This window comes from Clarias gariepinus, chromosome 18 (genome assembly GCF_024256425.1).
Source record: "Clarias gariepinus isolate MV-2021 ecotype Netherlands chromosome 18, CGAR_prim_01v2, whole genome shotgun sequence".
Classification (NCBI taxonomy): Eukaryota; Metazoa; Chordata; class Actinopteri; order Siluriformes; family Clariidae; genus Clarias; species Clarias gariepinus.
The window spans coordinates 8332010-8347554 of NC_071117.1; the positions used below are offsets into that span (position 1 = coordinate 8332010).

Sequence of the window (15545 nt, forward strand, 5' to 3'; positions counted from 1 at the left end):
TCATGTTGCAATATCTTAACAATTAAGCTCATTCACTCATCTTCTATACCACTTTACCTTGTAATCAGTCGCGGGGACACGGAGCCCATACCAGAAGACTTTGGGCACAAGGCAGGGTACAGCCTGGACGAGGTGCCAATCCATCGCAGGGCACACACACATACAAACACTCACACACTCATTCACACACTACGAGCAATTTGGAAACCGCAATTAGCCTAACCTGCCTATCTTTGGACCATGGGAGGAAACTGAAGTACCTGGAGGAAACCCACCAAGCACAGGGAGAACTTTCAAACTCCATGCACACAAAGACAGGAATTGAGCCTGGCATTTTAGTCTTCTCATGTGAAATCTAAATTGCCCAAGTTTTATTTGAGTAACAGTTAAGATTAATGAACGATTTGAATTCCAAAAAAGTTACGGATACTAAATAAAAGAACACAAAACTGTATTTAGCAAATGTGTTTATCTGATAAAAATATAAATGTGTATGCATATATTTGCTAGAAAGGAAGCGTTAAGTATTATGATTAGTCATTGGGAAAAGTGGTGACCAGTTGACTAATCACTGGCCACCACTGTTTAAAACAGCATCACTCGATTGTGTGTTGATCGGAATTATAGTTTGGAATTATAGTTTGTGTGCAAACCCAAAGCGAATGTAAATGCACTAAACACATCTTGGGATAAGGGGAATTTTTTTCTACAAAAAAAAAAAAGAATAAACACAGACAAGGCAACAGATTGTTCAAGTTCTTTATTGTCTTATGCACAGAGAAGCATGTGGCACTGTATCATACATGAACTTCTGCCTTTTCCTGTCTTTCTTTTCAGTGCTGTAATCATATATCCATGAGCTTCAGCTGTGTGTTCCTTCAGAGGACAGAGAAACACACTTCATGTTTCAGTATGCAGGGCAGGCTGTATGGAAACCCATCTACTACATATCTGCAGAATCATGCACCACCAGCTCGCTCATTAGGGCATGGAAGCTCAGACTGATGTGTGTGATGAGTGTTTGGATAGTGGCAGTATCATGACACACTGAGGAGGTTGGTTCTGCGTTCTCGTGCTCAGCTACACCATAAGCAGGAGAATGTGTATGTATAAAAATGAGATGTTTCGAGTACTGGATATGGCAGTGGAAGCTTTATGAAGAGATGAGTGTATGATGAATGATCCTGTTCTCTTCACATCTCTAATCCTGAGGTTCTCCAAACTGATCTGTCTTTCTTAGGTTTTAGCTCCTGACACTTCTGATCCAGGTCTTCAGCTCCAGAGGTACAGTAAGTTATGTGATTTAAGTGTGTTGTTAGAAGAACATGGAAGACTGGGAACTCATTTGGAAGCTCGAAAAAGGAATGTAATAAACAACACAGATTCTAGACTACAGTAGGACCGTATTTTTTTAGAAGATAAGCCACCCTTTTGAACATCTGCGCAAGTGATCGATTCTAACACCTTAAATAGTAAGGAACAACTATTGTTAGAACCTTTGTAAATGGTTATTTGTTTTTTTCATTTGGAGAAACTTAAAAGTTCTTTAGAGAACCCTGTACAACAAAAGGGTTTCCTTTTCAAGTAGAACTTTCCATTAGGAAATTGTATCTAGTGTTGGCTGGGTAACTCATAGAGCTGTTGATCTGATTAAGTTAGATTTTTAGGCATTGCAATTTTCAGTTTGATTCAATTCCATAGCAGCCTAATTTCTAATAGTCTAATAGTCTAATTTGTCTCAAGCATCTATATTTCTTACAGGTTTTAAAATATTGAATACTAATTAAACTATTTAATAAATGTTGGAATACTGCCGTATGGGCCATATCTACAGCCAGCCCATGTTTTGTTTATTTTATGTAATTTGTTTAATTTTTGTACAGTATAACTGTTCCAGGCATTTACTTTTGTTTAAATAAATGAAGAAAGGATCAAAATTAGCTAATGCATTAAAGCTGATTGCCGTCTAGAGCAATCCTTTAAATGTCTTACTGTATGTAGGACCCTATAAAGGTTTGTTCTTAGAAATCACTCCAAGTGGAACTATTCTAGAACAATTATAATCATTAATGATCCATCCTACGTTTCTTAGCTTTTTCCTTCTGGGAAGAACATTTAATGGTTCTACATAAAAATCTACTATTGAGGGTTTTTCTTTTTATGGAAAATTATTATCATTAACCATTCAAAGAACCCTTGAGGAAACCGTTTTTAAAGAGCTGGGCTTGTTTCTAAGTGCACCACCATGTCAGTCTGTGAAGATTCTTAGTCATCCAGGTGAGGTTCTCTGGGAGTTGAGTTAAAAAGAAAGTTGTCCACTTGACTTGACTCGACTCCAAGATGCACCAGTGGAGAAGATTTTTAAATTGAACCATTTTAGGAAGCTAAGGAACATTAACTATCCAAAGAACCCTTGAAAAACCAAGTGTGGAGTTTGTTCGGTCCTGGTACAAAAACAGGTTCTATCAAGGACTCAAGGTTCTTCAGTTTGTCCATTCGGTGGAAACTTTAAAAGGTTTCTTTCACTAATAAAGAAAATCATCCAAACAACCCCTCCCACACATTTTGGGATGCAACTCATCCATAAGTTAACTTCCTTACTTTCGGGAAGTAAATGCTAATTCTAGAACCTTTAACCTCACTTCTTTAGGTAAACTTGAACAATGTTTAACTTTAATAGAGAGATAGCCGTCTCCCATGAGAATGGCCGTCAAGTGAAACCACACAAGAGAGCAAGAATCCTTGGGATACCTTTCTAATAGTGTATAAACTAAGATGAGCGCCCCCTCCTGGTGTGGAGAGTTAGCACTTAAATTGTCTCTTCTTTCCCATATTGACTCTACAGTGTGACAAAACAAAACCTTTAACAAAAGTCATAAAAAAGATATTTCTTTCTATATCTATGTTTTCATCAGGGAACTAACAGTGCTTCCTTTCACTATCTTGGATATGAGTTGCATTTAATCCAAGCACACACACACACAACACACACACACACAAAATGGCACTCGCCAGGAAGCCAAAAGGAGCGACTTATCTTATAGAAATTACGGCAAAAAGATTCGATTTGGTTTTTTCATTTCTTAAATAATAAAATAAAGCACATGTACGGCTCAGATCCCGGGTTCGTTCTGCGTCTGACTGAACATATTACGTACAAATCATCATATAAAGGAACCAAAAAAATAGAAAAAGTGCAAACATGGCCGAATCCTGACCCGCTTCGGAAGACTCTCTTCTGCTCTCTGTCAGCACTACAGGCTGCTACATACAAGTGCAAAATTGAGAATGTTATGCAAATGTTTGTGTGTGTGTATGTGTGTGTGTGTGCGTGTATAAACATGGTCCACCTTTTTGACATGTGGATCTGCAGCATATGCGGATGACATGGTGATGTAGGGCGTGTCCTGAGGAAGTCGTGTGCAGCGATTAGACGAGGGTCTGTCTACAGATCTGAGACTGGCGGGCGTGTCTCTTGGATACAAGAATGAGACTGTTTCAATTCAAACCATTACATAACCATTAACTTTTAAGGAAGCCCTTTAAAGAATGTAGTAATATTTTTTGTGACAAAACAGGAAGTAAGCGTTGGTGTGAAAATGGTAGCTAGATGTTAAATCCAAAACTCCTAAGGGAACCAGTGGAGGTCCTACACCGACCCCTCACTAGAAGTGAAGATTATTATCCCCTTAGGAATCCTGGCAATCCTAACTAATTAACTCCTTTTTCCATATATGGACACGAAGCCACACCCACTCTCATGTGGTGTGATCTGTAGACGGACTGTGTTGCTGATCATTATATGTGTGTGTGTGTGTGTGTTTGTGTGTGTCTTTTCTACTGGAACCAGTGAATGTTGGGGGACATGAAGGCAAAAGGCATAAGTGTCTGTGCGTGTGTGTGTGTGTGTGTGTGTGTGTGTGTGTGTGTGTGTGTGGGAGGAGGGGGGGCGGGGAGCTCATCATCGTCCACTGCTGCTGGTGGTGCTGCTTCCTGAACTGGATCCACTAGAACCTCTGTCTTCATAGATACTGATCTCAATCTGACACAATTGTCAAGGAAGCACGCACACACACACACCCACACACCCACACACCTACAATGAGGAAGGATACAACTCTCATGCCCCTCTCTATAGGGTCAGTAATGAGGAGGCCTCTGGGCGCGTAGATCTTCTCATTCTGCTCCTGAATGTACCGTGAGATCTTTTTCAGGACCTACACACACACACACACACACACACACACAATCACAGAGTCATTTAAGCTTATTGATCAGTCGAGCATCAATGAAGCTAAACGACTACTACAGAGAAACACACACACACACAGACCTTTTCGTAGCGCGTCTCCATACAGAGGAAGACGAGGTAGGCTGTGAAACAGGCAAGGCAGCCCTCCAGGTAGGCGTGGCCTCCGATCTTCTCCGCCTCAGCATAGTAATTATTCAGCGTCTTCACCGTGTCCTCAAACAGAGTCTTTTCAATCTGACCAATCACATGCCAGAGTTGAGTTTACCAGCCAATCAGTGCAGTACAAGATAAACGTCCTCCCTCTCTCTCTGCCTCTTTTTCTCTGTCTCTGTATCTCTCTGTCTTTCAACACTCTTTCACACAATCTCTTCAAGTCAGAAATAATGTGCCATTAATGTCCCTCAGCAAAACGAAGGAGGTATTGGGGGTCAGTGTAGTTGTGCCCTAAACTCACAGCAGAGTTAATAAAAGAGACAAGACAAGATCTGTGTAAAAGGGCGAACCACCATCACCGAACAGGGGTCTGACACTGTGAGACGTGTGATGTGTCGACCATTAGCACATAACACACAGATATTATATATAGACTAGAGTAAATCAGAACATGGGTATCTTATATAGACTAGATATTAGGCTGCAGATATCTTATATAGGATAGATCAGACACAGATATCTTATATAGAATAGATCAGACCACAGATATCTTATATAGGATAGATCAGACCACAGATATCTTATATAGGATAGATCAGACCACAGATATCTTATATAGGATAGATCAGACACAGATATCTTATATAGAATAGATCAGACCACAGATATCTTATATAGGATAGATCAGACCACAGATATCTTATATAGGATAGATCAGACCACAGATATCTTATATAGGATAGATCAGACACAGATATCTTATATAGGATAGATCAGACCACAGATATCTTATATAGGATAGATTAGACACAGATATCTTATATAGAATAGATTAGACCACAGATATCTTATATAGGATAGATCAGACCACAGATATCTTATATAGGATAGATCAGACCACAGATATCTTAAATAGACTAAATCAGACCATGGTATCTTATATAGAATAGATCAGACCACAGATATCTTATATAGGATAGATCAGACCACAGATATCTTATATAGGATAGATCAGACACAGATATCTTATATAGGAAAGATCAGACCACAGATATCTTATATAGGATAGATCAGACCACAGATATCTTATATAGGATAGATCAGACCACAGATATCTTATATAGGATAGATCAGACACAGATATCTTATATAGGAAAGATCAGACCACAGATATCTTATATAGGATAGATCAGACCACAGATATCTTATATAGGATAGATCAGACCACAGATATCTTATATAGGATAGATCAGACCACAGATATCTTAAATAGACTAAATCAGACCATGGTATCTTATATAGGATAGATCAGACCACAGATATCTTATATCTTATATAGACTGGATCAGACCACAGGTATCTTAAATAGACTAGATCAGACCACAGATATCGTATATGAAGTAGATCAGACCAGATATCTTATATAGATCAGACCACAGATACAGTATCTTATATAGGGTAAATCAGACCACAGATATCTTATATAGGATAGATCAGACCACAGATATCTTATATAGAGTACCTCAGACCACAGATATCTTATATAGGATAGATCAGACCACAGGAATGTTAAATAGACTAGATCAGACCACAGATATCTTATATCTTATATAGACTGGATCAGACCACAGGAATGTTAAATAGACTAGATCAGACCACAGATATCTTATATCTTATATAGACTGGATCAGACCACAGGTATCTTAAATAGACTAGATCAGACCACAGATATCTTATATCTTATATAGACTGGATCAGACCACAGATATCGTATATGAAGTAGATAAGACCAGATATCTTATATAGATCAGACCACAGATACAGAATCTTATATAGAGTAAATCAGACCACAGATATCATATATAGAGAAGATCAGACCATAAAATATAACTGAATTACCTGACAAATCCCTCCTTCTGTGTTCTAAACAATAACAACAGTTCACACAGAACCTGTCCTCTATGACTGGTTGGAGCGTCCTGGGCTTTGACACAGAAGCCAATCACAGAGCAGGAAGGCGGGTCCTTAAAGGCATGTCATGCAGGTATATTAGTGATAAATAGGCAGTGAACTGGGGAGAGGGCGAGGCCTGGGAGCTCCTCCCACTTGAAGCAGAACGCTGTACTTTGTAAATGATGTAAATGCTAGCGGAAAGCACCTCAGCACCTGCTCTGATTGTGGTGAATGGAATCGGTATGCGTTGTATTGCTGTTGTGTTAAACATCACGCCTCCTGTGAGTCTGAAACACACCCTGAGGGGGATTTACACCAGGTTCATGGGTTCACTGTCTTCTTATCAGTTTTATAATATGATAACTGTGTGAAAGTGCCTTCTCTCGCTCTCTCTTTGTCTTTGTCTCTGTCTCTCAGCAGGTCTCAAGTGTGTCTCTCTGTAACTGCATCTCTCTCTAACACTTCTAAGTGTTATTACAGACATCACATCATCATTTAATTTCAGCTCTCCAGAGCACATTTAGCACTTATGCTAATGTGTGTGTGCGTGTGTGTGTGTGTACGCACGTGTGTGTGTGTCTTACCCGGCTGTCCAGTTCGGATGGAAATTTGGTCTGGAATTTGCAGACGGTTCCGTCAGTGTAATCTCTCTGGATAAAAACTTTATTAGCCAGGGAAGCGCTGTGCCTCAGCTCCTGTAGGTTATGGAACTTAACACACACACACACACACACACACATCAAATTAGTAAATGCAAATAGTTTCAAGGTTTCATGACTCAGTAGGGATGAGACAGGGGCGGTGAGACATCCACACAAAATCTACACGGATATATAAACTAATCATGACTTACACACACACACACACACGCTTGTTTGCTTTCTGTTCTTTTGTCTCGTCTCCACCTGAACTCTTGTTGTTCTTATAGTAAAGTTGTATTTTTCATGGGCTTTGCCTCATTAGGATTATAGATTGTCCTCGGGTAATCCTGTCCTCATTTCTGCAGCGTAAATCAAAAATAAAACACGACCTTCAGTGTCACACTTATCCCTGACATCAATCACTCGTTCCGTTCATTATCTTATAGAGTCTCTGGTCTTTAAAGCTGTCCACAGTCCAGTCACACACTTCCCATTATGGCTCCGTGGTTCCTCGACCGTGCTCCAGGAACCTCTGATCGACCCCTGACTGTCGCAGTCTCACTGCTACATCAACATTTACGACCACAGTACAGGAGCTACGAGATTCTCCCTCGCTCAGAGTTACGCCCTTCTGTGAGGTCACTGAGGATAGACTGCGGCACGCTGTAACCTACACACACGTGATTACAGGGACGGAAATCTTGGGCATTCAGTGACAGGTTTAACCTTAATCCAAGGTTGGTATTATTTCAACGCTTAGGCTCCGCCTCCTCTGGCGGTTCAGGGCGTGGTTTGTGATGCATTTTGATAAAAAAAAGAAATCTGAGGGAATAAACAATGCTTTATTTAGGGCAGTTCAAAAATCATAGTTGGTTGTGTAAAATCAGCTGATCAGCCTTCCAACTAAGATAAAAGAACACGTGAAAAACTAGGATACAAACAACAATAACAGGGAAATAATAATAATAATAATAATAATAATAATAATAATAATGCTTTAAATGGCACATATTAGGGAAAATTCTACAGCAATTTTATAATTTCTGAATATCCACATGCGTGATCTTCAGTGCATACACACCCATGGATGGATGGATGGATGGATGGATGGATGGATAGATAGATAGATAGATAGATCTTTTTTTCTCAATTTTATCCAGAAATATGCCAAAAATTACTTTTCAAAATTGCCACCTGGTATAACGCATATCATTCCAGACAAAAAGAAAAAAATGGGGGGAAATTTTACAGACTTCCATCTCTGGCTCGAACTCCTAGACAAGCCCCATTTTTCTCTTTCCTGATTGGCTAGAAAAATGCACTTTCACAAATTGCGTGTGGGGAAGAGGGGCAGCAGCTCATTAGCAATTAAAGCTACAGACACTTGAAACAATAAATTGAATAGATAGTAGGAAGGCCAGGATGTACAATCTGAGTTGGAACATCAACACACGTGTTAAGACAGTCCTTTAAGACGTATGTTAACCTATTAATACTGTAAGTAGGAGCTATAATATTGCACCTTTAAATGCACAAAAATATAAATAAAGGTCTAAACACAGAAAAGGTGAACAAACTGCACAGGGACGTCCAATTATTTACAAACTGGAATCCAGGACACTTTGTTGTCACACATGATGTCTTCTGGCTGAATTGTTCCTTTCGGAGGTCCATAAGCGTTCATACAGTACTTGCTTACATACATACGTAATACGTAATTAAATATAATTGTACACAACGCATATATTGAATATCTGTGGAACTGAAGCTGATGGAGTGTATATTGTAGAACTGATTATCACATCTGTACAGATAAATGTGATTAACAGAAAGGACGCCTTTGTGGCTGCACTGCCGCGGTCCTGTCGGTAATTTGACGCCTCACAGCTGCCTGGTTCCTTGAGTATGAAGCCTGTCATGTGTGATTGGTGAAAATGCTGCACTCGTCTCATCTCGGTCGCTCCAGCTGAGCCGTAGCGTGTCGTAGCGTCACTAAACACTCCGGCCTGTTGACACTAAACGCTTCATTAATAATGGATGCCGAGCTGCTGCCGTCGACCAATTCCTGTCCAAAACCACAACCGATCAATGCTGCGTGAGGTGATACTGGCCTGGGGAGTCATTTCATACCAGAATATCCCCCACCACACACACACACACACACAGCAAGTCCTATTATTCATAACCTGTTAGCATTACAGTATTTGATTCAGCTTCCCTAAACAGATGTCATTTTGCTCTCCATATTTGTCTTGGACATTACTTATCAATCAGACTCCAGTAAAAATATTAAATATATAATCTCAGTGTTGCATTATCTGCATAGCATGCTATGTTTGTAGTGTGTGCCTTAACGAATCTTATTTTGTTAATTACTACAGAGGTATTACTGATATAGCAATATGCAGATGGGTTCTTATTCAGCAGTCTCTATCTCTCTCCATCTGCTTTTTCCTGTCAGTGAGAATTGATGGTTTGGAAGCGATCACCTATGACATCACAGCAGCGGTCACTGCTGTCAGAGTAAGATATGTTACGTCTGTCTTGCAAACCACATGAACACACACTCACGCATCTACTCACAGACAATTGGCAATTCTAAAAAAAAAAAGAAATAAATCAACCTCCATTAAAGCTTTTGGATTGTGGGGGAAACTGGATTATGCAGAGGAAACCCACCAAGCACCGGGAAAACATACAGTACAAACACCGGCAACAGTGCTAACCGCTAAACTCCAGTAACACCACATTCAGCAGTCATTCTGGTCTTAGTTAACAAATACGAGACTAAAGTTAATAACAAACATCATGGAATGCAAAACTAGGTGAACTATAAAAAGTCTATTTTCACACAATCCAAAGTGGCAAATGAAGAGCAACAGCCAACATCAAACACTAATTGGAATTATTCTTAACTGATTGACGTCCAGCATCATAAACATTAAAGGTTCACAATCACAAACATCAGAAGTCCAGCATAATGAATATAAGAGGTTCACGAACATGAACATCAAAGGTCTAGCATTGTAAACATCTGAGGTCAATATCATGAGCATCAGAGAACAACCATCACAAACATCAGAGGTCCACCATCATAACATCTGAGGTCCACCATCATGAACATCAGAGGTCCACCATCATGAACATCTGGGGTTCACCATCATAAACATCAGTGGTCCACAATCATGAACATCTGGAGGTCCACTATCATGAACATCAGAGGTCTAGCATTATGAACATCGGAGATCCAACCTTTTTGATTCGATCCAGTTGATCGAATCAAAATTGACACGTAAAGACAGAACATCTCACCATGAACCTCTTCATTTATAAACGGGGTCAAACATGGCAATTGTTTTAGTGTAAATAAGTGAAAGCAGTTGAGGAACCTCACACACTCAAACACACTCAAACACATTTAATCGTTCTGTCAAGCTGATTCGAGATCCTTTACTGTCACTATACAGGTGCAGCAAAATGAGAGATATTAAGATTATAGATTAATTAGAAAAATTTGGATTAATCACCTGCAAAAAAATAAATCATCAATGTACCACACACACTTACACACACACACACACAGAAACCACTTGATAGCAATGTAAGCAAACAGACTGTAACCATCATAATTAAATTCCCTTCATCACTACATTTATTTATTTGTTTGTTTGTTTGTTTATTTATTAAGGATGCATGGGTAATATATGTATTTATGTTCATCAGTGTCGAGTGGATCATTAATCTGAGATCTGGAGGATGAAGCTCAAGGTTACACACACACACTGCTCTCTCTCTCTCTCTCTCTCTCTTAGAAGTTCTTCATCAGCTGCACGGACAAACCCGAGTCTCCGTTAAAGCGGGTCGGTTCCGTTACCGCTGCTATAAAGTGAAAGCCCTCACACACACACACACACACACACACACCGCGCGCGCTTACAGACTGGTGGCAGTAGGGCAGTGTGGTTCTCCCGGTGGCTGTCCGCGGTGCTGAAATCATTCCCGGAGCTTTCACCCCCCCGACCCGGTGTCCCGGGGTTTAACCGGCGGGAAAACAACAACAACAACAACCGAATAACCGAGTAAATAAAATAAACTGACACTCCACAGAAGCACAGACCGCGCGTGGAGCTTTAACCGCGCGAGCCTTTGATTGCCGCTTTATTCCCCTTGATGTCCCAGCTCGGCTTCTACGTCACCCCGCCCCCCCCTCCCCCAACATCCCAACAACCCACACCCCTCCCCCTCCGCGCGCGAGGCCACGCGCCTCACATCACAAGGGTTCGATCTAATCTGCTTCGGGCTCGCGCGCACCGGACACCACCTCAGTGCGCACGCGCAGCGGTTTAAGTCCTAACAATATGAACATTTATTTAGTTAGTTATTTATTTGTATGAGAGAGATTAAAAAAAAGGCACATCACTGAGACTCTGTTCTATAAACAAACAAACAAATAAACAAACAAGATAGATAGATAGATAAAGTCAAAAAGAGGGAAGAAGAAAAAAAAGAAACCGAGGTAAAAAAAAAATAATTCTGTTAGTCAAAAAGAAAAAGGAAGAAAAGAAAAAAGAAATGAAAAAAAAAACACAAGCACACAAACTCACTCCCACACTACAGGCAGGTTGGGAATGCCACTGTGGGAGGAAACCAGAGTACACAGAGGTTCCTTATTAAAGGTAATATGTGTTAATCTCATGATATCTCAATAAACGTTATATTAAAATGTTTATACAATTTTTTTTCCCTGAAGTGTGTATACATTTCTTGGTTAACTCTTTTAAAGTATCTTCTCTGTCCGTGGGCTGAATTGTCTGCTTTTTAGTTTGATTGGCCGTGACCGTTGATCAGTCGATCAGCCTCAGATATAAACGATTCTGTACCCAGTCCATTTTTATGATGTTACATAATTAAAAAATCATGCATGTTAAAAGCCTCCGATCTTCCTTTTTCTCCAAACTCTGTGAGCGAATTAGTCCCACACCCACTCATTACACATACTTACACCAGTCACAAAACACTACGAGCTCTAATTAGTAGAAAATCATTAGAAGCCCGAATGCCTGTGCTAAAAGTATTATTAAAACTACAGCAGGGGCGGAGCTTTTTCTTACAAAGCCACAAAGTTATGGAATAGTCTTCCAATTAATGTCCGGGACTCAGACACAGTCTCAGTGTTTAAGTCCAGGCTAAAAACCTATTTATTTAGCCGAGCATTTTGGTGAATAGATTAGCCTTAAGTAAAGGAGCAGATTATGGTGAACTGGTATGTTTAGATGCTGTCTTCCCCACTCTCATTGATCACGCAGGTTTGTTGACGGTGAAGTGACTGGTCGCTTAACATCCCAAATCCCCCTCATGTCTGTGTTTCCTTCTGGCTCTCCCTTTTAGTTATGATGTCATAGTTAGTCCTGCCGGAGTCCCTGCTTGCACTCTGCACTAAATATACATTCACATTATACTGGACTGTGACCTAACTGTTATATCTCTTCTGTTCCCTTCCCTTCTTCCCTAGCTTCTGTCGAGCTATACATGTCTCTTCATATGAACTTAAACACATCTCCTGTTATACTGAAGTTCCAGCCTCCTAACACACAGAATGACTGCAGATCAATTCCTGCTCTCTGTTATCACCCAGATGAGGATGGTTTCCCTGTTGAGTCTGGTTCCTCTCAAGGTTTCTTCCTCCTGCCATCTCAGGGAGTTTTCCCCTCAGCACCGTCACCCTCGGCTTGTTCATCTGATCTGATTATTTTGATTTATACATATTTTCTCCCATTTCATACACATTTCCATAATTTCAAAGAATTATGATTCCTTTGATTCTGTAAAGCTGTTTTGCACCCACGTGCTCGCAGCGCTCACTTTAAAATTGAGTTTTGAGACTTTAAAGGCATTTAAAGTGCGATTTGAAGGCAATGTGAATGTAAATGCTGATAATTTGTTCCGGCCACCCAAAAATATTACCAATTTCTCAGTCACTCATTGTCTATACCACTTTATCCTGTATTCAGGGTCGTGAAGGTGTTGAAGCCTATCCCAGGAGGCTTAGGGCATGAGGCGGGGTACACCCCGGACAGGGTGCCAATCCATCGCAGGGCACACAGAGGCGGTAATTGACCCGGACCCTGGAGGTGCAAGGCGACAGTGCTAACCACTACACCACCGCGCCGCCCATTACGAATTTCCAACACTATAATCATATTTTTATAATACAAACAATCAAAACATTTAGACAAGTAAATGAAGACATGTAAATGAAGTAAAATATGAAATAACTAGATATTAAACCTCACTTAACCTTAATTCCTGATTCCTCTTGGTACCGGCGGCTTTAAAAAGCAAATTGAAAGCGGCTCAGCTTTCTTCTTGCTACCAACACAAAAAAATGTAAACTGGCTTTGCTTGACTTTCCACTGACGCAAACAAGTTTTGTACGGGTCCCGAACATATGCACAACTTAGCCGGCATCCGGTTCGGCTCTGTTCGATCGCTCGTATGCTGAAAATGCTTCGCATGCAGAAGCACATTTCTTGCAAAATTGAATTCTTAAGGCGAAAATTTGTGAGGCGGGGCGTTATGATGAAACTTATTTTAAAGATTTGAAATTAAATTGTAACAAAATTTGGGGGGGAAACGTAATATCGAATGGGGATCTTCATAAAATATAAAATCCCAGTATTAATGAAAGGTAATAATGTGGTGTCAGGAGGTGATGCTGATCCCCATCACTAGTGTCTCGGGTTCAGCTTTCGTGCCACTTTAAGAATAGAAAAGTCTTTCTGATTAGAAGAGAGATGCGGATCAGAGTGAACTCACGGATTAGATGAACATGTCGTTTATAGGACGGAGCTGATTAATCTGAACACGTCCATCATCCTGTCACTCAGAAATCCGCCTGTTTAATAACCGCTTCATCTGAAGAATAAAAACACAGCCGCGACATTGTAACGAGATGAAAGCCGAGACGAGATCAAAGCTTACCTCCGTCGCCATGTTGCCATGCAACCGATCCCTCTATCCGCTCTAACGGCTCACGCACGCGGGCGGCGGGTTGCGGCCAGGGAATGATGAGTGGAGAGAGAGAGAGAGGGCGTGGCTTAACAACGCACGCGCCAACATCTGGATGCGTCCCAATCCGATCAGCGCTGCCCCATCTAGGCCACTTCTACAGTATACAGCATCCCACAATCCACTGCGCCCTCTAGGAGCCTCCTTTAAATGTATTTATTTATGTCTTTTATGCCAAAAGCCACTTAAATAAATAAATAAACAAATAAACAAATATCAGAGCAGAATGGAGCTACACTGTGGACTGAACTTTTGTGAACTTTTGACTACTGGTCCCAGATACAATGTGTCCCAAAGTGTCCACGTTTAATAAAAACCACACCGCCAATTTTGCATTTCGAACCCAACCAGTTCGCTGTCGCGAGTTTAGAGAGAACCCGTACTCTACAGCACACGTCGTGTTCTCAGGTGTGTGTGTGTGTTCTTACTGAAAGTGCTTCTGTGACTGGTTGTGAATGTGGGTTGTGTCAGACAGCCGCTCTCTCCTCAGTACTGCGGACCGTACAGACCTACTCTCACCCACAGTTAGTGTGATTAACCACTGCACAACACCTGGGACACGCCCACTCATACGTATGGTTACACGTCACAGTGCTGTTACTGTCTGTTATCATCACTCGTGGAATAGCGCTGCTCGTCCAATCCAGATCGCCTTGTTATTAATGATGAATTATTAATGATGATTAGCATTTAAAATATTTTCCTAATCAGAATCGTTTTTATACTATTCCTCATTGTTACAATTTCTTTTCATTTAAATGAATATGAATTAAAAATTCTGAACAAATTCTAAAAAGAAAAAATTTCAGTAGAGGTGTAATGAAGGAAATCAGAAACAGGTGTGTTGATGTGTGGTGTGTTCATAATCAGAATGTGTGTGTGTTTATGTGTGTGTAGTGTGTGTGGTGTGGTAATGTGTGTGATGTGTGATGATCAGAATGTGAGTTGTGTGTGGTGTGTGTGTTAGATGTGTGTTGATGTGTGTGGTGTGTGTATGGCGTGTTGATCATAATGTGTGTGGTGTGTGTGTGTTGTGTATAGTGTGTTGATCAGAATGTGTGTGGTGTGTGTTTGACTTGTGTGGTGTGTGTATGGGTGTTGTTCAGAATGTGTGTGGTGTGTGTGTGTTGTATGCGATTGTTTGCGCACCCAGAGATACTTTTCTGCTCACCACGGCTGTGGAAGAGTGATGGTTCGTGTTGTATTTTTTTTTCTTCTCTTCTTCCTCTCTTACCCTTCACTTTCCTTATTGCTACAATTTTTGTTCTTGTTTTAAGTTGCATTTCAAATTCAAATCAAATTCAAATTTTTATTTGTCACATACACAGTCATACACAGTACGAAATGTAGTGAAATGCTTACACGACCGCCAATGACCTTAAAAGAGAATTAAAGCTTATAATAAGTAATAAATATGAATAAAAGAAATACGATAGAAAAATTAAATAAAAAAAATAAAAATAAAATTTAACTAGGAA

At 40.3% G+C, this 15545-nt stretch overlaps 1 protein-coding gene across 2 annotated transcripts; it reads right to left on the reverse strand.

Moving 5' to 3' along the window:
• Positions 1-3909: 3909 nt before the first annotated feature.
• On the reverse strand, positions 3910-14053 carry golga7ba (golgin A7 family, member Ba). 2 transcript variants are annotated; one of them, XM_053477278.1, is made up of 5 exons: positions 13981-14053; positions 6943-7068; positions 4334-4486; positions 4116-4217; positions 3910-4042 (listed from the first exon to the last, which is right to left on the reverse strand). In XM_053477278.1, exons 1-5 carry the CDS (start codon positions 13990-13992, stop codon positions 3962-3964), a joined length of 474 nt encoding a protein of 157 aa, XP_053333253.1. In that variant the 5' UTR covers positions 13993-14053; the 3' UTR covers positions 3910-3961. The 2 variants fall into 2 exon arrangements, with proteins under 2 accessions (XP_053333253.1, XP_053333252.1); XM_053477277.1 differs by lacking the exon at positions 13981-14053 and adding an exon at positions 10937-11134.
• Positions 14054-15545: the final 1492 nt, after the last annotated feature.

Excerpts from the sequence above, each read along its gene's own strand:
- golga7ba (XM_053477277.1), bottom strand. The coding sequence starts at position 10,996 with ATGATTTCAGCACCGCGGACAGCCACCGGGAGAACCACACTGCCCTAC. Across the intron at positions 4,487-6,942 it reads CATCCGAACTGGACAGCCGG|ATTGAAAAGACTCTGTTTGA; the intron begins GTAAGACACACA and ends GTGATTGGTCAG. Across the intron at positions 4,218-4,333 it reads TGGAGACGCGCTACGAAAAG|GTCCTGAAAAAGATCTCACG; the intron begins GTCTGTGTGTGT and ends GTGTGTGTGTAG.